This window comes from Amphiprion ocellaris, chromosome 1 (genome assembly GCF_022539595.1).
Source record: "Amphiprion ocellaris isolate individual 3 ecotype Okinawa chromosome 1, ASM2253959v1, whole genome shotgun sequence".
Taxonomy (NCBI): domain Eukaryota; kingdom Metazoa; phylum Chordata; class Actinopteri; family Pomacentridae; genus Amphiprion; species Amphiprion ocellaris.
This window is the reverse complement of record NC_072766.1, coordinates 42,166,397-42,191,210: the sequence shown is the minus strand read 5'-3', so window position 1 is coordinate 42,191,210 and position 24,814 is coordinate 42,166,397. Positions and strand designations below refer to the sequence as shown.

General features: G+C 38.6%; 1 protein-coding gene across 3 annotated transcripts in view; it reads right to left on the bottom strand.

The window, feature by feature from the left end:
• Positions 1–24,814, bottom strand: part of LOC111567996 (multiple epidermal growth factor-like domains protein 11) — a 174,304-nt gene that overhangs the window by 37,515 nt on the left and 111,975 nt on the right. For all 3 annotated transcript variants that reach the window (XM_055012030.1, XM_055012035.1, XM_055012037.1), the window contains exons 7-11: positions 22,258–22,504; positions 22,048–22,168; positions 19,118–19,254; positions 10,352–10,564; positions 9,548–9,722 (exon numbers count right to left, since the gene is read on the bottom strand). In XM_055012030.1, the coding sequence (XP_054868005.1) occupies positions 9,548–9,722; positions 10,352–10,564; positions 19,118–19,254; positions 22,048–22,168; positions 22,258–22,504 (893 nt within the window). The remainder of the gene's footprint in view (positions 1–9,547; positions 9,723–10,351; positions 10,565–19,117; positions 19,255–22,047; positions 22,169–22,257; positions 22,505–24,814) is intronic.

The following is a 24,814-nucleotide window of genomic DNA, read 5'->3' as shown; positions in this document are numbered from 1 at the left end:
ATTATTGAAATTTGTCTAAAATGAGTCACAATTTTTCCACAATTACAAAAATTTGTCCAAAGAACTTGAAAAGTAGCTGCAAGTGTGAACACCAGAGTCTTTATCTTTAACCTCTCGCTGCTACAGTCTACAGTCCCCACCTGCCTTCAGACAGCCACCAAGAAGAACCCAGTGACCTGAACCACTATCACCCTGTTGCTCTAACCCCCATCAGAACCAAATGCTCTGAAAGACTCATATCATCCCATAATAAGGCTGCTATTACTGCTGACCTCCATCCACACCAGTCTGCATACAGGACAAACAGGTCAACAGAAGATGCCATCATCACATCTCTCTACTCAGCCCTCACACACCTGGAAGGAAGCAACACCTATGTGAGGATGCTGTTTGTGGACTTCAGCTCCGCCTTCAACACAGTTCTCCCTCATAAACTCGTTCTGAAGCTGAGCAACCTTGGGCTCGGCAGCTCACTGTGCTCCTGGATATTGGACTTCCTCAGCAACAGACCTCAGAACGTCAGGATCAGAGACCACATATCCTTCACTCTCATCCTGAACACTGGTGCTACTCAGGGGTGTCCTCAGCCCCCTGCTCTACTCTCTGTTCTCCTGTTCACTCCATCAACTCCATCGTTAAGTTTGCTGATGACACCACCATCATAGGACTGATTAGAGACAACAATGAATCAGCCTACAGGGAGGAGGTCCAGCATCTGCAGCGATGGTGTCACCACAACAACCTGAACCTCAACACTGGAAAGACCAAGGAGATGGTCTTGGACTTTAGAAGATCGGAGCGAACCGAGCACTCCGCCCTCTGCATGGATGGAGACGAGGTAGAGATGGTGGAGAGCTTCAGGGTCCTCAGGGTCCACATCTCTGAGGACTTCACATGGTCCACCCACACCTCACACCAGGTGGGGAGGGCCCAACAGAGACTGTACTTCCTCAGGAAGCTGCTTCAGGCTCTTCTCCCCCAAAAGCTGCTCATAAACTTCTACTGCTCCACCACTGAGAGCCTCCTGACCTACTGCTGTACAGGTGGTTCACCTGCTGCACTGCAGAGGACAGGAAGGACCTGCAACGGGTGGTGAGAGCAGCAGAGCGGGTGATTGGGTCCACACTACCTTCCCTCAGAGACGTTTACACCAGCAGAAGCCAGGAGAATCACCAGAGACCCCCCAGACCCAGGATACTCTCTGTTCTCCCCTCAGGTAGACGTTACAGGACACTGAGAGTCAAAACCAACAGACTCAGAAACAGCTTTTATCCCCAAACTGTCAGATGTCTGCTCCCTCCCACTGAATGACAACATCACATATCACAAGTGCAATATTTATGAGTCAGTGCAATTCATACCATGTGCAATTTTGCTGTTATGTTGTATATATTTTAGGGTGTGTCATATAAACCATTTTTAATGCTGCTATTCGGAGAGCATTAAACCAATTTTCATTCTTTTCTGTAACAGTGACAATCAAGATCTATTCTATTCTATTTATGCACTCAGACTAGACTAAAATGACTTGAAAATTGTCCAGAAGGACTCAAAATTGGTCCAAAATTAATTTAAATGTGTTCAAAATAACTTAAAATGTGCCCAAAATGACTTGAAAACAAGCTGCAAGAGTGAACACCAGAGTCTTCATGCACTGCCAGCATCAGAGGAACTGAACAGTGGATTATTACTGATATTAAATCCCGAGTGTTAGCAGCTAATGTGGCTAAGTTTATCTTAGATGGTCAGATCACTGTGGAAACTTTAATGTAACCCAGTAAACCAGGACTGGGTGAGTGACTGTAATAAATCTAAAAGCTGATATTTAAAATGGGAAACACATACAAAAGACTAATCGAACTCAGAGCAGCTCTGTAAACAAAACAACTGAGTCCTGATACCAACAGTCGCTGCTCCACTTATCCTCAAAAATTCGTCCAATAGAAACAGTTGTGTTTTTACTGCCTGTCTTCCAGCTTCAATAGTTCTGAGCATCATGTTTTATAGAAGCCGTCAGTCTGCAGACGTGTCAAACTGGAGATGTTCTCCAGGTTTTTAGGAGAGAACGTCTCCATTAAAACACTGCATAGAGGCTTTTCTAATGCAGCTGTTTTTATTCTCAGTGTCAGTTGCATCACATGAAGGTTTCTCCTCTGTCTCCTGCAGACAAATGTCAGAATTTATCTTTAAATCTGTGATGCAACAGCAGATATGTATAATAGAGGAGGAGGCCATGATGGCTGCCAGCCTCCCTGCAGATCGATGGATCCGGACGGACAGCTCGACACTAGCAGGACGCTGAACCTTATTGTTAGCCGCTGCCGCATCGATCAGGACACATAAACGTCACTAATTAAAGCCGCAAACTGAGCTAAATAAAGCTGCAAATGGCGCTAATTAAAGCCGCAAACGGAGCTACTTAGGGCCGCAAACAGCGCTAATTAAAGCCGCAAACGGACCAAATTAAAGCTGCAAACGGTGCTAATTAAAGCTGCAAACAGCACTAATTAAAGCCGCCTGCTTCCAAATCACTATTAATCTAATATTCACAAAGCCGGCCAAACGTGAGGAGACGAGGGAAGACAGCAGCCTTATTAAAAAGTTGGTGCTTTAATGACTTTTTAAATAAAACTTTGTTAATAAATAAGGAGCGTGGGAGCGGCAAGGGAAGTCCCAGGGGACACAGGAAGTGACCTCAGGAATGACAAACAGCGGCCGATCGATGGCTCCTGATATTTATCTGCAGGTCTGAGTTCAAGCAGAGACGGTTGTTTTTATTTCAGGTTTTCTTCTTAAAGGGAGAATCTGAGGTTGAAATCACAATGCGAGGGAAAATCTCCTTAAACAGGACTCGTTTGTTTGGTCAATATTTGTACAAAACTACAGTCACTGAAACAGGAAATGCTCTTCAAAGATGCATTTTTACACTGGATTTTTACTTTTCTACTGTTGAATACAACCTTTATCTTTTTTTTAATGTCAGTTTTGATTATCAAATGTTTCCCTGTGGTTGAAAACAAGCAGGATTCAATGCAACAACGGGGTAAAAACCACATTAAAGTCAATTTAAAGTGAACAAGACACAAAATAAAATGACACAAACGAGACAAAAGGACAAAAACAAGACACAAAATGGTAAAAATTTGACACAAAACACAAAATGACAAAAACAAGACATAAAATTAAAAAAAACAAGACACAAACAAGACAAATTGACAAGAAGTGAGTATAGAGACAAGTCTGGAGAGGCTGAAACATGGAAATAGTTAAATATCCATTTGTTTTCCAGTGTTGTGGGACTCAATGACTCCAAAATTATCATTTTGAACAAATCTTGTCATTTTTGAGACATATCAGATGTTGTTTGAGTCCATTTGGAGAAGATGGATGTTATTTTGGATTGTTTTTGTTATTTTACATCCATGTTTTCTTTTTTCTGATTCCTGTCGTTCTACCTGACAGAAGACATGTCTGAGTTCTCTCTCCTTCTTCTGGTTCCACAGAGCTGCAGGACTTTAGATTGAAAAATGAACCACAGTGAGGAAAAGTGAGACAGAAACAAATCAAGTTGATTTGTTGAGGCTTTAAAACCGTCTCTCAGTCTCTGCTCAGTGAAAATCCATCATAAAGCAGCTTCTAGGTGTCACATTTGTGGGTTCATTCTTGTCATCTGTATGGACCTCTAGTTGATGGATTTCTGCTGCTATTTACATACAAAACAAAGTCTTTAAGGGTAAAAATAAGACCCTAATTTATAAAAACAAGACAAAATGACAAAAACAAGATACAAAATGACACAAAAATGACACAAATGAGACACAAAATGATAAAAACAAGACACAAAATGAAACAAAAGTGACACAAAATGACACAAAAATGACAAATGAGACACAAAATGATAGAAACAAGACACAAAATGATACAAACAAGACACAAAAGGACAAAAACAAGACACAAAATGATACAAAATGACACAAAAAAACACAAGGAAGACACAAAATGATAAAGACAAGACAAAAAATGACACAAAATAATACAAACAAGACGCAAAATGATAAAAACAAGAAACAAAATGACACAAAATGATAAAAACAAGACAAAAAATAACACAGACAAAATGACAAAAACAAGACATTAAGACACAAAATGACAAAAATGACACAAAAATGACAAGAACGAGACACAAAATGACAGAAACAAGACATAAGTTACACAAAAGAGACAAATAGCAAAACAACAGTTGTACAGAGCATCAGCTATGAATGAAACACTATGGAGAACATAAATATATTACAGGCTAACAGCCAAACTCTCCAGGACTCATGTGATCGATAAACAGCTGCCAGCTTCACTGACAGCTTTCGTTTTCTCTCCTTGTTCGGTCGCTGAAGCAGCTGCTGAGTTTTGATGTCATTCATGTTTTCACTCAGGTTCCTGCAGCTCGAATAAAGTCGGCCTATAGGCAGATCACAGGATCCGCTGGGAAATTAATGCCAAGAATTTGTCATGAAATATTAGAAACCTGCTGCCAAAGACTAAATATTTAAGAGCAGGTGGAGAGAAAACGGCTTCTGGTGGAAGAAAAACTGGAATTATATTAATATGAAGAGCTGCAGAATCTGTTTATTATCAGTGAACTCTGAGAAACAACAGAAAGAATACGACAAAATGCATCAAAGAGACACAAAACAACCACAAAGACACAAAACCATCACAAAGAGACACAAAACAACCACAAAGAGACACAAAACAACCACAAGGAGACACAAAAGAACCACAAAAAGACACAAAACAACCACAAAGAGACACAAAACCACAAAAAGACACAAAACAACCACAAAGAGACACAAAACAACCACAGAGACACAAAACGACTACAAAGACACACAAAACAAAAACAGAAACAAAACACCTGAATAATAATCATAAAAGTGTTTCTCAAAATACTTAGCGATGTTTACAAAGTTGGCAAGAACACAAACAATAAATAAAATAAATTAGACAAAGGAGTGCGTTGAAAAAAGGATTATAAGTTGTAGGAAGTGTTTTTATTTATTTATTAAACATGAAGAACGATGACGAACTGGAGTTTATCAAAACCTTCACTTTCTCTATTATGACAAAGTTTTCATCTGTTAAACAAACAATAAAAAGCAGATCTGAACTCATAGTTTTGCTTTTAAATCCATTATTTTAGGCACTAATAAACGTTGATAATAAGAATGATTATGTTTACTTTCTGTCATAAATCCTGGTGGCTTCCTACATGGTATAAATGACTGTAAGACTAATAATAAAAAGGAAACCTAATAGAATCAGTGATCCTGAGAGTCCAGGAGGTCCAGTGTTTCTTTCTTTTCCAGTCTGGAGGCTGTAAAGGACTCAGCAGAGCTCCTGTTGGTCTCTCCGATGACACATCGCGGCTCATTTCAAACCTTGGCTCAGAGTTGCACATGTTTACAGGATCGATCCGGCTGTCCAAACCGGTGACAATAGCTCGTATAAATTCTGTTTAAAGCCGCTTCTTGTCCACACGGACCCCTGCGGTGAGAGTTACCAGCACAGCATAAATTCTCTGGGAATCAATAGAAGCTCCGCTGAGATCAGATCAGTCCAAATGTAGCTGCTGCTGACCAGACGGACATTCTGACGGAGACCACACGAGTTCTCCGATTATCAACGCTACTGTTACTCCAGTTATCAACGCTACCGACATCTCTGCGCTACGAGGGGTTTCACCTCAGATCAGGGCTCAGTGGGAGGTCCAGACCTCACCAGTTACTGCACAAATACCAGTTATACAAACCAGTTACTGCACTAATACCAGTTATACAAACCAGTTACTGCTGCAAAAACCAGCTACTTATAATTATACTGCAAATACCAGCTACATACTGAATACATACATACATAGAGAAACATACTGGGAACCGGCATAAAGAAGCTGAAATATACTGGGAACCAGTTTAAAGAGGCTGAAACATACTGGGAACCAGTTTAGGGAGGTAAAAATATACTGGGAACCAATTTAAAGAGACTGAAACATACTGGAAACCAATTTAAAGATGCTGAAACATACTGGGAACCAATTTAAAGAAGCTGAAACATACTTGGAACCAGTTTAGAGAAGCTAAATCAGGACTGATGTGCTCATGTTTCTTTGTTCTGGTTGAAAGAACAGCATCTTACTTCTTTACAGTCTGGAGTTTATGAACAGATTTTTCCTTCAAGCAGATAAAGAGGAAGTTGTGTGATAAAATTAAACTATGTAAAATGATCTCTGTGTCCTCAAAAGTAAAACAAACAATTTTTGAAATATTTCAGAGATAACGCTACTAAAAATTTGCTGGAACAACAAAAAAATGCTTTAAAAAGAACCAGCTGGTGTCAGAATCTCTTTAGCAATGAACTGCCAACCAACAACGACAATCTGTTCAAACAGAACAACAGACTTTCAAACAGAACTTTCTTCAGAATGTTAATTCACGTCCAGTGTCTGACATCAGAAATGTAGTAACTTAGAAAACTCTGGAGAATCTAACATCATCAGCATAAAAACAAATAAACCCACCATGTTTATTGATTATGTACCCAAGAGCAAACATAAAATATAAGCAATTCCAAAACTGATCCCTGTGTAGCGGATTAAATAAAATTAGGATATTTGGCTGTTCACAAGTGAAAACAATCAAAGGTCAGATAAATCTTAATCTAGATCCAGTGAAAAAGTCCTGCAGGAACTGAACCTATCTCCAGTGTATCTCAGCCTCTCCTCCTTGTTGACCTATATCACAGCGCTTGCACCTGCAGTCGCCTTCTTCCATTAAAAGCCACATCACCGTGAACCTGCAGAGTCAACAGCAGCTGATAAATTAACTCCATGTTCCGCTTCGTGTTCTGCACCTGCTGCTGCCTCTGAACTTTATCTGGAAAAATCCTTCAGCTCCTGGGTTCAGCGGAGTCCGTTACAGTAATTTCTGAGGAAATCCCTCTGATTTCTTGCGGTTGGTGTTTTTCTGCTCAGAACAGACCTCCAGCTGATGCAACGCTCTCAGAGTTAAAAGTTCTGACACATGTAGAGGACGTTCATTAGGCCGCTTCCACTCGATAGCAGCGTGTTCTGATCAAAGACAGCACGTTTCTCTAAAGACCGGGCTAAAAAAGGAACATTTCCCAGAAGTTTCCCTCGTCTCAGCGCATGTTGGATCATCCACTAGTGTTTAATCTGACTGTAAAACAAAGAGCGCTGCAACACTTAACAGGAAACAGGAAGATGTGTGTTTTCATCAGCATCTAAAAGGAAAACTGCAGCAAACTTGGATGCTGGGATTAGTTTATTGTTCATATGTCACCACAAAAACTATCAGATGGATCATTCCAGAACTGGAGGACATTTGGGCTTCAAAATGTTTGAAAAATAAACCTTCTCTTTTCCAGCTTCCACATCAATGGTAGCATTTTTATTCCACATTTTCTGTGTTGTTTGCTAACCCTACTCTAATCACAGTAACGGGGTTGCTAATCCATGCTAATGTTAGCTATCTTTTCAGGAAAACTTAAACTATTTTTCCAATAAGTACATTTTCTTGAAGATGTCTCTTCACTTGAGTCATTTTGGAGAACTTTTTGGATGCATTTTTAGTAATTTGGGACCAATTTTTAGTCATTTTAGAGATGTTTTGTCATTTTAGACAAGAATTGGGTCATTTTGGACAAATTTGGAGTCATTTTACAGATATCTTTGTCATTTTAGACAAGAATTTGGTCATTTTGGACAAATTTGGAGACATTTTAGAGATTTTTTTTCACTTTAGACAAGAATTGGGTAATTTTGGACAAATTTTGTTGAGGGAAGACTTCTCTTCACTTGAGTCATTGTAGAAAAGTTTTTGATCATTTTGGATACAATTTTAGTAATTTTGGACATTTTTTTTCAGTTCATTATGTGGTTTTATTTATTGCCTCAGCATCATTGCCAGCATTGACTTTTACTGGTCTATTTCAGCCTTTTGTTAGTTTATTTATTGTATTTCAGTATTGTATCGTACTTATATGGGTCATTCCAGAATTGGAGGACATTTGGGCTTCAAAATGTTTGAAAAATCAACCTTCTCTTCTCCAGCTTTCTGCTCCATATTGATCAATAATAGGTATTGATTGGCTCAGCTTCTTCTTCCATGTTTTCTGTGTTATTTGCTAACCCTACTCTGATCCATGCTAATGTAGAAGCTAGATATTTAGCTGCTGTTACTGCTGACCAAGAGGACAAACTGACTGATGGAAAACAGTCCAAAGAATTAGTCTGATCCTGATAATACGAGCTGGAGGAAGACATTCAATCAAGGCTGACGAAGGGATGAAAAGATGGAAAATAGAAGAGAGGACATAGCTTGCTCTACACATTCTATAGGAAAACTGATGGATGACGGAAACGACAAAAACAAGACACAAAATGACAAAAACGAGACACTGAACAACACAAAATGGCAAAAATACGACACAAAATGCCAGAAACAAGACATAAAACGACAAAAATCAGTCATAAAATGACAAAAACCAGACATAAAATGACAAAAACCAGACATAAACTGACAAAAACCAGACACAAAACAGCACAAAATGACAAGAACGACACACAAAAATAAGAAAAACAAAATGACAAAAACGAGACACAGAAACATCATCAACAGGTTATGCAAACGTGTTGTGGGACACACGTTCCATGTATAATTATTATTTAAAATATGTTGATTAAAAAAATATTTCATCAAAATCACTTAATTCTACAAGTGTTATTTAAAATTGGTCCTCCAACGCTCATAAATTAGAGGTCCTGCTGTTCCAACAGAAAATCTAAGTGTTGCAGGAGCTCTGGGAGCAGAGCAGCACTGCACTAGGAGACACTTCAACAGGAGAAGAGGCCAGATTTAAATGATGTGTTGTTTTACAGACGTGATGCCAGCAGAGCTCCCCCTACTGGCATCTATGAGCTGCTGTATGTAGAAGCGGTAGACTGAACAGACTGAATCAGTGAACGGCTCGATGTGTACATGGAGCCGGTGATTGGAGGTTAAACTGGGTCAGAAACCTCACCGTATCCAGCTCCAGTGTTCACATTTTAATGATTTAAGGATGTTTCTTTAATATTAATCTCATTTATCTTCAGGTTTGATGACTGCAGATACTTTTCTGGGTTTGAAACTACACTTTAGTCCTCTGAACTGGTTTTAAATGTGAGCCAAAGTGAAATAAATTATGTTTAATGCTCCTTTTTCTGCTGAAACTCAGCCTTTGTTTTCTTAAAGAAGCATTACAGAATAAAGGACGGAATGTTTGATGTAAAGTTGTGTTTTACATTTGTGGTAAAGCAAGAACTGGAAACTCCAAGTTGATTTTTAACAGTATTTTTTATAAAATTGTTGTAAAATTTAGGTTCAGGATGATTTTAAACATTTTTTTAATATAAATTTGGTATAACCACCATTATTTTCACCTTTTTCATCACTTTCCAGCTGACACACCTGGACAGGTGAGTTCTTCCACTTACTATGAATCCAGGTGCACAGCTACACGCTCCGGTGACGCCGTCGCAGTCGGCTCCGTTCATGCAGCTGCACGTCTCCTTGCAGCCATCGCCGTAGTAACCTGACGGACAGGTGTCGTTGCAGTAAAGCCCCGCCCACCCGGCTGCACAGGTGCACTCACCTGACAGAGGATGGCAGCTGGGAGGAAACAGTTCATACATACGTTAATAACTCTGATGTGTTTGATGGAACGTCGTGCTGAAGGCCTCACATGGAAACCATCTAGACCAGCTAGAAGCTCACAGAAGATGATTAACGGACACCATGAATAAATGAAGACATTCTGAAACAAACGGTCCACATGTTGGAGAACCAACAACAATCTGTCACCAGCTTCATGTTTATGGGAAAATACTGAGAATAGATGCACATGAATCCTTCTTCTTACTGATTATCCGTCATCTAAGAGCTGCTACCTGAAGCAGAAATCACAGATTTTGTGTAACTTTTAACAGACTTTGTGTCATTTTTGACAGTTTTTGAGTCATTTGAACAGATTCTGAGACATTGTAGATAATTTTTTAGTAAAAAATAAAACATCTGCTGGTTGTGGAAGACCTGCCAAGGAACTTTTATCCCTCTGAAGCCAAAAACCTGTTTGATGGGCGATATATCTTAAATAAAATCAACATTTTTTGAGTCATTTAGGACAGTCCCTTTGAAGTGTTTGAGTAAATTTTTAAACATATTTTGAGTCAATTTGAACAGATTTCGAATCATTTTGAGCAAATCTGGTGCAATTTTGGACAGTTTTTGAGTGAATCTACCTGAGGGTGGTGGTGGTCCTACAGGGACAGGATTTATCACAGATGAGTCCGTAGAGTCCGGCTGGACAGAAGCGGTCCTGGCAGCTGGGACCTTTGAAGCCCTCGTTGCAGAGACAAGCTCCGTTGATGTGGTAGCATTTAGCTCCGTTCTGACAGTCGCACTTATGAGCACACTGAGGTCCATAAGTCCCGACCGGACACTCCTCCTGACACCTGGAACGACAACACAGACTTTTATTTATTTATGTATTTTTTTTAATACTTTAAGGTTTTTAACTTTACAAAACATGCCACAACAGGGCAACCATTGAACATAGAAGAGGATGAAAAAGAAAAACAAACCAAAAGCAAAACAAAACAAAAACAAAAGGGGAGGCTGCCAGACAGTTACACAATTACATAAACAGACTTACAGAGAAAACATAGTTGCAATAATTAAAGTAAAGCAAGTACCATGTGAAAAGTTTAGTCAGGCATCACACCTGACACTGGCCAAGAAGGGTCCCCAAGTTCTCTCAAATCTGTTCTGTTTGTTGGGTTTGTACAGACGCAGTCTTTCCATTTGAATAACCGATAACATCTCACTGAGCCAGTGAGCAAAGGTTGGTGGAGTGGTAGACTTCCAGGTGAGAAGAATAAGTTTTTTAGCCACCACCATCCCTAGGTTCAGGGCGATCTGCGTATCGTGTGGAAGATCAGAAGTTTCGGCAGAGCATCCAAGGATGGCCAGGTCATGGTTAGGCTGAATGATACTGGAGTAAGCTTTAGACAAGTGTTCAAATATAGCCGACCAAAAGCTGTGCAATTTAGGGCAGAACCAGAAAAGATGCGCTAGTGAACCCTCACCAATATGACACTTATCACATACAGGAGATACAGATGGAAAAATGCGATGTAGCCTTGTCTTTGAAAAATGTAATCTGTGCAACACCTTGTACTGAATTAACCTGTAACGTGAGTTAACAGAGCAACAATGAACCAGAGACAGTGCCTCCTCCCAAAGTTCTGCTGATATTTCAGAGTTCAAGTCTTTGGCCCAAGCTTCCCTAATAAAATCAGAGGAAACTGAATTAGTAAAAGAACCCACAAATTTTGATATTAATTGTTTGGAGTCTGGAGGGAGCAGGAGGGTCTCAAGGAAAGGATGGGTGATGGAGGCAGAGTCGGGATGTGGCCAGTTCTCCTTGACATAGTGTCTGACTTGGAGATAGCAAAAAAAGTGGGAATTTGGAAGATTGAATTTATTGCTTAGCTGAGCAAATGATGCCAACTGGCCATTAATGTACAGATCTGAAAATGTTCTAATACCCCTCCTTCTCCAGACAGCAAACACCCCATCCAACCGGGCAGGCGGGAATGAATGATTCTGAAGACAATATAGTCGCTCTGTCGTTTTTGCCATAATCTGCATACATGATATTAAGAATTTTAGGGACATTGCAGAAAGAGTACCTGTCCGGAATAAATCCCGTTTGGTCCGGGTGAATGATACTTGCTACATTTTTAGCAAGCCGTTTTGCTAAAACTTTTGTAATTATTTTCAGATCATAATTTAGTAGGGCGATAGGCCTGTAGCTACCCGGGTCTGTTTCATCCTTGTCCTTTTTTAGTAAAACACAAATGTTTGCTTCGCTGAGAGAGGGTGGAAGCTGCCTGTTTCCAAACACATCTCGAATCATTCTCAACAGAGAGGGTGCAAGGGTCCCATGAAAGGCTTTGTAAAACTCTGGCCCAAACCCGTCAGGACCTACCGCTTTGCCAGTGGGGAAAGCTCCGATAGCATCCTGTATTTCAGAAAGCGAAAAATCTGAGTCCAGACTCCCTGAAAGCTGTGTCCAATTTTGGAAAGTGGAGTGAATCAAAAAGCTGATTGAAGTCTTCCTGTCTAGCTGTTGATTTTTAAGTGTAAATTTCCGAGTAAAATTCTTTGAAACATTCATTTATGTCCTTTAGGTCTGTAAGCATCTTTCCAGATTTAGATTTTATTTTATAAACTGCTCGTTTTGCTTGTTCTCCTTTTAACTGCCTTGCCAGTAACTTCTGTGACTTGTCACCAAGCTCAAAGTGCCTCCGTTTAAGTTTCAATAGTAAGTTGCCTATTTGTTCTCCCAGAATGGTATTATACTCATAATTCAATTTAATATTCGTGTTATAATCTGATTGAAGTAGTGTATTTCTGTAGACCTGTTCAGCAGTTTTTAGCTCTTTTTCAATCTCATTCAATCTACCTCGCTTAGTTTTTTTCAGTGTTGCTTCATAAGAAATCATTTGCCCTCTAAAATACACTTTGAGAGTTTCCCACAGTATTGTGTGATTCACCTCCCCATTGTTGTTGGTCTCAAGGAACTGTGATGTGTGTGTAGTGATGTGTGTTTTAAAAGCCGGATCCTCAAGAAGATAGGGATTAAAACGCCAACTATAGGCTCTCTAGGGGAGCACAATGTAATGTTGAGAATAACAGGGCTGTGGTCGGATATTATTATGTTGTGACATTTAGTGTAGTTAGTGTTAGAAATTAATCTGGATTCTACTAGAAAATAATCGATTCATGTATATGATCTGTGTACATTAGAATAAAAAGAATAATCCCGATCAGATGGGTGCTGCAGTCTCCAGATATCCATCACCTTCTTTGTTTTCATCAGATTATTAATGGTTTGTACAGCAAGAATATTAGGTGGGGGGGGCAGAAGACAGCTTATCCAAATATGGGTCCAGGTAGCAATTAAAATCACCCCCTATGACTATGTGGCTTGAATCATCATCTGGATCAGGTTGAACACCTTTCAAAAAAAAGCTGGGTCATCTGTGTTCGGCCCATATATATTCACTAGTGTAACAGGAAATGAATTGATATTCCCAGTTACAATTATGAACCTGCCATTTGGGTCAGTAGTAAATGACTGAAATTGAAAGGGCAGTCTTCCGAAAGACAATGGCGACACCTCGGGCTTTTGATGTGAATGACGACTGATAAACCTGTGAGATCCAATTAGCCCTGAGTTTCCTGAGTGGCTTTAACATGGGTTTCTTGTAAAAATATAATGTCAGATTTCAGTGATTTCAAATGTGAAAAAACTTTGCTTCGTTTGACTGGGTGACCTAAACCGCATACGTTCCAAGAGACCAGGGACATGAAATCTAGAGCATTATTCACAGATGGTACCTTTTGCATTAGGGTGAATTACAAAGTTAACATTCAGTCTGGCAGCCAGTCTCAAACACAAAACAATAACGTTAAAAGTTAACAAATACACTAACAAATCCCCTACCCAAAGCTTCCCCAAACGAAGCTTAGTTACCCTCATCCACATCTGGGATCGCCGGGAAAAAGAAAACCAAACCTCCATTTAACCGCCCCTTACTGGCACACAGAGTAGAAAAAAGTGAATTTATCATTGAAAACAAAAACCGCTAAAGTGAAAGTCTGCTCAGAACACCTTTAGACTCTCTTCATCTGTGTTTAGAGAAATGAGCTTTCAGAGTTTTTGATTTACAAAAGTCTTAGCCTCATCCGGATGGTTGAATGTTTTTACTTGCCCTTGGTAATGGATGTGAAGCCTGACCGGGAAGCGCAGCGAGTGACGGATCTCTCGCTCTCTCAGCAGCTGCAGCACCTCACGGAAGCTCCGCCGTTGCTCCATCACCTCCGCAGTGTAGTCGGGAAAGATTAAGATTCGGTTACCTTCATATTCCATTGAGCTCTGTCTCCCGAGCCGCAGAATCTTTTCCTTCTCCTGCGCTAGATGCACCCGTGCGATTATCATGCGGGGTCTGGATCCTTCTGGTGGTTTGGGCTGTTGGATGCGGTGCGCTCTGTCATTAACGACCGGCTTGGTGAAGTTGTCGTCCCCCAGCAGCTTAGGGATCAGGTTGGACACAAACTCGGTCGGCCTCCCTTTCTCCTCACCCTCCGGGATGCCAACGATTCTTATGTTGTTGCGCCTGAATCTCCCTTCAAGATCCGATAGCCTGGCCCGCAGCATTTTATTCAGTGACTTAAGTTTCCACCGCGTGGATACGTTGCTCGTGGTCTGCAGCCTGACTCTCGGTGGTAGTCAGTCTCTCGGTTAGCTCCCGCTGGGTGGACAAAATGTTCTGAAAACTCTGCTCAAACTTATCAAACCGCTCGTTAAAGGACTGCAGAAGCATGTTTGACAATTTTTGCCAAGTGAGTGTTGGCTCATCTTCCTCCTCTACTGGTGACTTGTCTGGTGATTTCTTGCTAGCTTGAGCGCAGCTAGCATTAGCTGCTGCGTCGGTTAGCAAGCATCCAGCTCCTTTTCCACCTCGTGCAGTTTTAACAGACATTTTTAAGTTCTACTTACGGGTGGTGTAGAAAAAAACCCAAAGCACGACAGAAAAATCAAGTCAGGTGTACAAAAAAGCGGTTTTGAATAGTAAGATATGCTGTGGCGTGAGGAGCTCTAGAAAAACACGTCAACACTGCTGTCAGCTCACTAGCGCCCCCTAACACAGACTTTTATTAAAACCTTTCTGACTCCTGACAGACGAAGAAGATAAAACATCACATTTCAGGCTGTTCTGTCGTCCTTGAGTCATTTGTAAGAGTCTTTGAGTCAATTTTGGACAGATTTTGAGTCATTTTTACAGTTTTTAAGTCAAATTTGAACATTTTTGTGTCATTTTTAACAGTTTGAGTCATTTTTAAATAGTTTTTGAATCATTTTGAACATTTTTGTGTAATTTTTGTTTTTGAGTGATTTTGGGCCGTTTTTAAGTCATTTTGAACATTTTTGTGTAATTTTTACGTTTTTGAGTAATTTTGGGCAGTTTTTAAGTCATTTTGAACATTTTTGTGTCATTTTAACAGTTTTTGAGTAATTTTGGGCAGTTTTTAAGTCATTTTGAACATTTTTGTGTCATTTTTAACAGTTTTTGAGTCATTTTGGACCATTTTTGAGGAGTTTTTAACAGTTTTTTATTCATTTTGGCAGTTTATGAGTCATTTTGAAAATTTTTGTGTTATTTTTACAGTTTATGACCTTTGAAGAAGAAGAAGACATCAGGTTTCAGGCTGTAATGTCGTCCTTGAAGACAAGTTTCTTTGATTTTTGCCTCGGAAAACATTAAATAAATGCTGAATTACACCTACTGGTAGTTTTACTTGAATTAAACATGTTTGATGTTAATGTTGGAGAAAAGGAACAGGAATCCTTCAATAAACTCGTTTTAAGGTGTGTGATGCAAGAAAAAATCATTATTGCAGTGGAAATAAAGGATTTTTTTATAGAGTTCAGTGGGACTTTGTAACGTCTGCCTGATGAAGTAACTGGAAGGAGTGATGATAGAACAGAATAATTATAATAAGAGAATAAAAGAATAGAATACTTTTATTGTCAATTTCTCTCTATGTCCAGGATACACAGAGGAACTGAAAAGATGATTTTATGTCATTTTGGACAGATTTGGTGGCATTTTAGCAATTTTTTTTCTCATTTTGAACCAGTTTTGAGTCAATTTGAACAGATTTTGTGTAATTCTGCACAATTTTGAATATTTTTAACAGATTTTATGTCATTCTGAACAGTTTTCGAGTAATTTTTAACAGATTTTGTGTCATTTCAAACAGTTTTTGAGTCATTTTTAACAGAATTTAAGTAATTTTGAACAATTTTGAGTATTTTTCACAGATTTTGTGTAATTCTGGACATTTTGTGTCATATTCTACTGATTTTGTGTCATATTCTACTGATTTGTGTAATATAGTGTGTTTAATTACAGTCCAAAACTGTTCAGTCTTTTTACAGCGTAGTTCTGTTGATGCCCTCAACACTCTGCTGATGTTTAGAGAAGCTCTGAGAGTCACTGGAGCCTGAACGGAGCTTTAGATTCTCATTTACAGTCCAGCGATGCCTCTAATATCAGCTGGCAGTAATACCTGACCCACTCTGCCTGACTGAACTCCATTTTCCTGGCAGATGACGAGCTGCACATTGGGTCCATTAGAAGGTCGGTGGGCTGCACATTAAAGCCCAGAAGAAGAAGAAGAGGCTGAAGTTTCTCCTCCTGCATCATTCCCAACACGTCCACGAGTCCAGACCATTAGGAAGTAGACAAATCACTCAATTAAAGCGGCTCGGCGAGGACTTCTGTTTAGTGTCACGTTTAAATCACGCCAGCTTCCTCTGGACTCTTATCTCTGCTAATTCCATTAGAACGTGGACGGAGCAAGGAGGACTCAATCTGAGGATGCTTCTCCGGGTAAATCACCTGTCCGGGCCCAAATGAATGGAGGTAATTTGGCTCAATTGAGAATAACGACGGAGGATCGGAGCTGACCGGCGAGGAGGACAAAACTTCTGATGATGGAGGCAATTAAAGTATTTCTAAAGGATTCTGGGTAAAAACGGACACTTCTGGTGAGGAAAGTTGGATCGAAGAGGAGGAAAAAGTGCAAAATGGCAGCGATCCACAAGTATTTGAGAGAGAAAAGGAGGGATTTATACTAAAAAATAAAGTTACAAGACTCTTTTTCAACAAACACGACACCAGGGACAGACCAGGACTGTTTTTTTCGACCATTTTTTCTTCATTTAACCCCTGAACCGTAAAACGGGAATCACAAAACCTCTTCAAACTGACCCAAAATGTGTCCAAAATGACAAAAATCTATTCAAAATGACTCAAACCCTGTCCTAAACCGTTCAAAAAATGTCCAAAATGTCTTGAACCTTCTCCAGAATGACCCAAAAGGCATCAAAACTTGTCCAAAATGTCTTAAAACTTGTCATAAATTACTTCAAATGTATCCAAAATGACAAAAACCTTTTCAAACTGGTCTAAAATGTGTCCAAAATGACAAAAACCTCCCCAAATTGATTGAACATTTGTTCATAACTCAAAATTTGTCCTAAATTATTTAAAACGTGACCAAAATGCCTTGAAATTCGTACAAAATGACATAAAACATGTCCAAAATGACAAAAACCTCTTCTGAATGGCTCAAACCCTGTCCTAAACAATCTAAAGCATGACCAGAATGTCTTGAACTTTCTCCAATATGACACAAAATGTGTCAAATCTTCTCCAAAATGAATCAAAACTTGTCCAAAATGTCTTCAAACTTGTCCAAAATGATAAAACCCTCTTCATAAGCTGCATGTAGAGTAAACAGGAAGTAGAGAGGTGCAACAGGTGACTCAGAGTTAAAATAAAGATCTAAATGAATGCAGCAGTCGTAGAATCTTTAGCTTCAGATTAAAACACAACATGTGGAGGAGAAATTAGATTTAGAACCGGAGAATAAAGGATGATGATGATGATGTCGACGGTGTTTCTGCCACTCTGACCCGTCGGCTAATGAGGTCAGCGGAGGTTTTACCAAATGTGATGTTTGGGAAAATCACATTTAATTGGTAAATTTATGTGTTCACCCTCGAGTTCAGGATGAGTCATAAAACACCTGAAAACATTTTATACGAAGAGCAGAAATGGAAAAAACGTCTCTTTGTTCTGGTCTCACATGAATGAGGTTAAAAAGTCAGAAAATGATTCGAAAATTAAAACAAGAAACATTTAATATGCAAACTGAACAGGACTAGTTATGATTTAATACTCTAATTTATTTTGTATTTGTGGTGTTTTATTCCAACTGGTTTGACCTGAAACAACCTCCGATGTTAAAACTCACCACAATCTGCTATAATGTAAAAAATCAATTAAAACACCAAAATGTCGTGAAACTTGCCCCACGTGACAAAAACCTCTTCAAAATGACTTAAACCCTGTCCTTCATTCTTAACATGTCCAAAATTCCTTAAACTTTCTCTAAAATGACCCAAAATGTGTCAAACTTGTCCAAAATGATTCAAAATGTGTACAAAATGTCTTCAAACTTGTCGCAAATTACTTCAAATTTGTTCAGTCTGACAAACACCTCTTTAAACTGACCCAAAATGACAATAACTTCTTCAAAATGACTCAAACCCTGTCCTAAACCATTCAAAACATTCCAAAATGCCTTGAATTTTCTCCAAAATGACCTAAAATGCGTCAAAACTTCTCCAAAATGACAAAAAACTCCCCGAAATGCTTCAACATCTTTTCAAAATGTCTTCAAACTTGTCTTAAATTACTTCAAATGTGTCCAAAAGGACAAAAACCTCTTCAAAGTGACTCAAAATGTGTCAAAACTTGTCCAAATGTCTCCAAACTTGTCTTCAATGATTTCAAATGTGTCCAAAATGAAAAAAAAAAACCTCTTCAAATTGCTTCAACATTTGTTAAAAACAACTCAAACCCTGTCCTAAACAATCTAAAACGTGACCAAAATGTTTTGAAATTCGTACAAAATGACCCAAAGTACGTCCAAACTTGTCCCAAATGTCTTCAAACTTGTCATGAACGTCTCTTTGTTCTGGTCTCACATGAATGAGGTTAAAAAGTCAGAAAACAATTAGAAAAATGAAAAAGAGGAACGTTTAAAGATGCAAACTAAACACAGGACTATTAGTTTTGTATTTGTGCTGTTTTATTCCGACTGCTTTGACCTGAAACAACCTCCGATGACAAAACTCTTGGTTCCTCTAGAGCAGAAACCCAGATTTGAATATTTCTGCATTAATGTTTGATGCGGCTCCACTCTAATGTTTCCAGGCCACATATTTACAGCAGCGCCTCATTGTTTCTATTAGTTCCTCCGCTGTATTTACTGCTTATTACCTCTCAGATGAATTCTGCTAATATTTGCATCTCCAACAGATCATTTCCCAGAAGGCTGCAGGAAACAGGAAGTAGTCGTACCTCTCTCCGATGTAGCCGGCGGTGCACTGGCACTGACCGCTGATGTGATCGCAGAGACCTCCGTTACGACACAAACAGTCCTCAGAACAGTTGATACCGAAAGATCCGAACGGACACGGCTGGGCACAGACTGGACCCTAGGGAGGAAACAGAACCAGAACCTTAACGATAGTTTAGAGTGTTAACATCCAGACCCTAGGGAGGAAACAGAACCAGAACCTTAACAATAGTTTAGAGTGTTAACATCCAGACCCTAGGGAGGAAACAGAACCAGAACTTTAATGAGTTTAGAGTGTTAACATCCAGACCCTAGGGAGGAAACAGAACCAGAACTTTATTGAGTTTAGAGTGTTAACATCCAGACCCTAGGAAGGAAACAGAACCAGAACCTTAACAATAGTTTAGAGTGTTAACATCCAGACCCTAGGGAGGAAACAGAACCAGAACCTTAGGGATAGTAAGGCTTTAAGACTTTAGAGACCCTGAGGAGGAAACAGAACCAGATCAGAACCTCAAGGATAGTTTAGTGTGTTAACATCCAGACTCTAGGGAGGAACCAGAACCAGAACCTTAAGGATAGAAAGACTTTAAGACTTTAGAGTTTTAACATCCAGACCCTGAGGAGGAAACAGAACCAGAATCTTAGGGATAGTAAGACTTTAAGATTTTGGAGACCCTGAGGAGGAAACAGAACCGGATCAGAACCTTTAGGACAGTAAGAATTTAACACTTTAGTGTGTTAACATTTGAACCCTGAGGAGGAAACAGAACCAGATCAGAACTTGAATGTTCAGGTTACTAAGACATCAGTCTGTTATCTCCAAACTATTGATCCTTTCACGCTTTAAAAGTTTTTTTACATTTTGGTTCTTTAGTATCCAGGTTATTGATACTTGAATGTGTTCATATTAGTGGTGGACGCGTTTAGAAAAATGAATTACAGGCTTTGTAATTAATTAATCACAATTAATTGCAGTTTTGTCAAATAGCAATATTTTACACAATAAATGAAGTTTTTCAATTCAAATAAAATTGTGGTTGACAGTTGAATCAATGAATAGACATATACGTGTTTATAATTTAAAATTTATTTAAAAAAGGAAAATAGGACATATAGAAAAAAATGATTTTGATGACAAAGCCTGAATTTAGTTGTTTTTTCCACTGTATGGCACATAAAATCAGCATAAGTAGTTCAAGGAGCTTCAGAAAGTTGAAAATTTTGATGGTTCTTTTTATAGAAATATCAATTTTTATTTATGTATTTTTTTTATAAACAAAGTTTATAATTAAGTTATTAAATGAGATATTTTTGTTGTTTAGGTTATTCCTCCTCCAAGGAGGCAGAGCCTCGACGGAGTAAAAACTTAAACCACAAAAATGTTTCATTTCTATTTATCTGCATTTTTCATCTGTCTGCTACATTCACAGATTACTGCAAATCTAAGTGCAATTATAGCGATTTTATTCAACATTTTAAGACTTTCTGTAAACTCAAGCACTGTCTAGAAAAGTGGTCTATTATGGGATGGCTACACCGTTAGCCGTTAGCATGACTCGTAGCTAACGTTAGCTCTGGTGCTAACAGCAACATGTTTTACATTGAGGTGATACCGTCGGCTTGAAGTGACGCAGTGATCAGAAAACTCTTTGTTGTACAATTTACACACAACCAGGCTTTTATCCAAGCGGCCATCAGGAAGATTTTTAAAAGAAAACTTTCTGTCCAACAAGCTCAATCTCTTTTTCCTTCACTCAGTGCTTCCTGTGCTTCTTCTTCATGGCTACAAACAGACTTTAGGTTCATTACCGCCACCTACTGGGCTGGAGTGTTCATCAGAGTTACCAATGTGCCAGAAATGAGGGAACTGAGGAGGGTGCAATTAATGGTGTTAATAATATTAACACGTTATTTTCGCTGTAATTAATTAATCGAAATTAACGTGTTACAGTCCCAGCCCTAGTTCATATCAAGATTATTCATACTTTTATACATAAATTTCCAAGTTAGTGATCGTTTTATGCTTTAAAATCCAGGGTTTTTACAATTTAGTACATTAATATCCAAGGTATTGATAATTTAGTGTGTTTAAATTGAGGTTATTAATACTTTTATACATTAATATCCAGGTTATTGATCCTTTATGCTGTTTTTTTTTTTTTTTTTTTTTTTTTTTTTTTACATTTTGGTTCTTCACAATCCAAGTTTTTTACATTTTGGTTCTTGAATGTCCAGGTTTTTTACACATTAGCACACCAATATCCAAGTTATTGATACTTTTGTTCATTAATATCCAGGTTGTTGATAATTTTTTGTGTTAATATTGAGGTTACTGATACTTTAGAAAGTTAAAATGCAGGTTATTCATGCTTTTATACATTCATATCTAGGTTATTGATCCTTTTATGCTTTAAAATCCAGGTTATTGACATTTTGCTTCTTTAATATCCGGGTAGTTTACGATTTATATCCAAATTATTGTTACTTTCGTGGGTTTATTTCGAGGAAATTGCTATTTTTGTACATTAACATCAAAGTTACTAATATTTTTATATCTCAAAATCCAGTTTTTTTTACACTTTGGTTCTTTAATATGCACGTTTATTACAATTTTGTTCTTTAATATCTAGGTTATTGATAATTTTTTGTGTTAATATCCAAGTTATTGATACTTTATTTAGTGTGTTACATCAATTATTGATTTTTTTTATTCATTAACATCCAGGTTTTTCACACTGCTGTGGGTTTATTTCCAAGTTATTGGCACTTTAGCATGTCAATATCCAACTTATTGATACTTTTATTCATTAACATTGAGGTTTTTCCACACATCCGGCGGGGCACGAACACTCTCCGGTGATGCTTTGGTTGTTTCTTGTGTTAGATGTGTTGTGTTTGTTGTGTTTATGGTGTAGTTGTGTAGTCGTACCACCCATCCGGCGGGGCAGGAACACTCTCCGGTGACGTGATGGCAGGTTCCTCCGTTCTGACAGGGACATCGTTGTTCACACAGAGAACCATGTTTACCAGGAGGACACGGTTCCTCACAGCTGCAGGGAAACAGAACCCCAGGTGTTGTCTTAGTTTTTGGATTATTATGGGATGTCCAGGTGGACAGCATCACTGTGGATCTACTCACAAGGCTCCGGTGTATCCTGGAGCGCAGAGACACTCTCCGGTCTGGTGCTGGCAGGTGGCGCCGTTGAGGCACTGGCACTCCAGCAGACAGTCCTTCCCGTAGAAGTTGGGATCACAGGGTTCCTCGCAGCGCCAGCCCTGGAAGCCGTCGGTGCAGACGCAGGCGCCCGTTATCGGGTTGCATTTGGCGCCGTTGCGACACTGACAGCGGTTACTGCAGTGGGGACCCCAGAAGTCGCTTTCACAGCCTGAACACAAGGAGGCGATGTAGAGCCGCATTAGTCAGGAGACGCTGCAGGATTCACGACTTCTCAACAATGAAATCATCCAAACAAGACAGACAGCATTTAACAGGGAGGTGGAACCAAGACAGACGGTAGAAACTGGATTCATCAGACTTCTAACACAGAACACAGCTCTGAAAGGAGAAAGAAAGTTCATATCTGGAACTGAGAAATAGAAAACTTGTTTGAATGTATTTATTCTGCAAAAAAAGGTGATGTGAGGACAAATGGTGTCACACAGGAGAGTATTGAAACCTTAAAAATCACCAAGACCGTGAAATACTGAGAGATGTGGTTTCAGTCTTTACCAGAACTCAAATGTGTCTTTGTGAAGGATGTCAAAAAACGTCCAAAATTATTTAAAGCCAAAATGACAAAACCTCTTCAGACAGACCCAAAATGTGTCCAAAACTACAAAAACCTCCCCAAAATGCTTCAACATCTGTTTAAAATAACTCAAAACTTGTCCTAGACAATCTAAAACATGACCAAAATGTCACAAATTTTCTCCAGAATGACCCAAAATGCATAGAAATTGTCCAATGTGACACAAAATTTGGCCACAACAATTTACAAAAATTGCCCAAAATGTCTTGAAATTTGTTCCAAATGGACAAAGATATCTTCAAAATGACTCAAATCCTGTCCTAAACAATTCAAAACATGTCCAAAATTCTCTTGAACTTTCTCCAAAATGACCCAAAATATCCAAAACTTGTCCAAAATGACCAACACTTTAAGATGCTTGAACATCTAATCCAAAGCTTGTCCAAAATGTCTTAAAACTTGTCTAAAATTACTTCAAATGTGTCCAAAATTTAGAACACATCTTCAAACTGACCCAAAATGTGTCCAAAATGACAAAAGCCTCCCAAAAATGCTTCAACAATCTGTTCAAAATAACTCAAAACTTCCTTCTTTAAAATGTTGTCCTAAATTGTCTTAAACAATTCAAAAAATGTCTTGAACTTTCCCGAAAACAACCCAAAATGCTTTGAAACTTGTCCAAAATTACTTCAAATTTGTCCCAAATGACAAATACCTCTTCAAAATGACTCAAGCCCTGTCCTAAACAATTCACAACCTGTCCAAAATGACCCAAAATGTGTCCAAAATGACAAAAAATCCCCAAAATGCCTCAACATGTTTAAAATAACTAAAAACTTGTCCTCAACTATTTCAAATGTGACCAAAATGTCTTGAAACATGTACAAAATGACACAAAAATTGTCCAAAAATGATTTTAAAATTGTCCAAAATGTCTGGAAACTTGTCCCAAATGACAAAAACCTCTTCAAAACAACTTAAACCCTGTCCTACACAATTTAAAACATGTCCAAAATGTCTGGAAACTTGTCCCAAATGACAAAAACCTCTTCAAAATAACTTAAACCCTGTCCTACACAATTCAAAACATGTCCAAAATGTCTCAAACTTTCTCCTACATGATTGAAAACTTGTCAAAAATGACAAAAAGCTCTTCAAAATGCTTGAACATCTGATTCAAAACTTGTCCCAAATATCTTGAAACTTGTTATAAATGATTTCAAATTTGCCCAAAATGCAGAACACCTCTTCAAACTGACCCAAAAAATGTCCAAAATGACAAAAACCTCCTAAAAATACTTCAACATCTGTTCAAAATAACTCAAAACTTCACCAAACATTTAAAAAATGTCTTGAACCTTCTTCAGATTTACCCAAAATGATCCAAAACGTGTCCCAAATGCCAAAAACCTCTTGAAAATGACTCGAACTCTTTCCTAAAAAATTCATAACATGTCCAAAATTCTCTTGGACTTTCTACAAAGTGACCCAAAATCCATCAAAAACTGTCCAAAATGTCTTGAGACTCGTCCCCAATTACTTCAAATGTGTCCAAAATGACAAAAGCCTCCTGAAAATGCTTCAACATCTGTTCAAAACAACTCAAAACTCGACCAAACAAGACAAAAATGTCTTGAACCTTGTCCAAAATATCCCAAAATGCATCAAAAGTTGTCCAAAATGATTTAAAACTTGCCATAAATTACCTCAAATTTGTCCAAAATGACAAAAATCTCTTCAAACTGACCCGAAACCTGTCTAAAATGACAAAAACCTCCCAAAATGCTTCAACATTTGTTCAATATAACTCAAAACTTGTCCGAAACTATTTGTTGAACCTCGGTTGTTGGTTCAGACCAGAGTTCTATTCCCACCTGAAGAGAGTCTAGTTGTGACGACAGACCTTGAACGCCTCACTGAGATGTTCTAAATCTGCCTCACTGATGT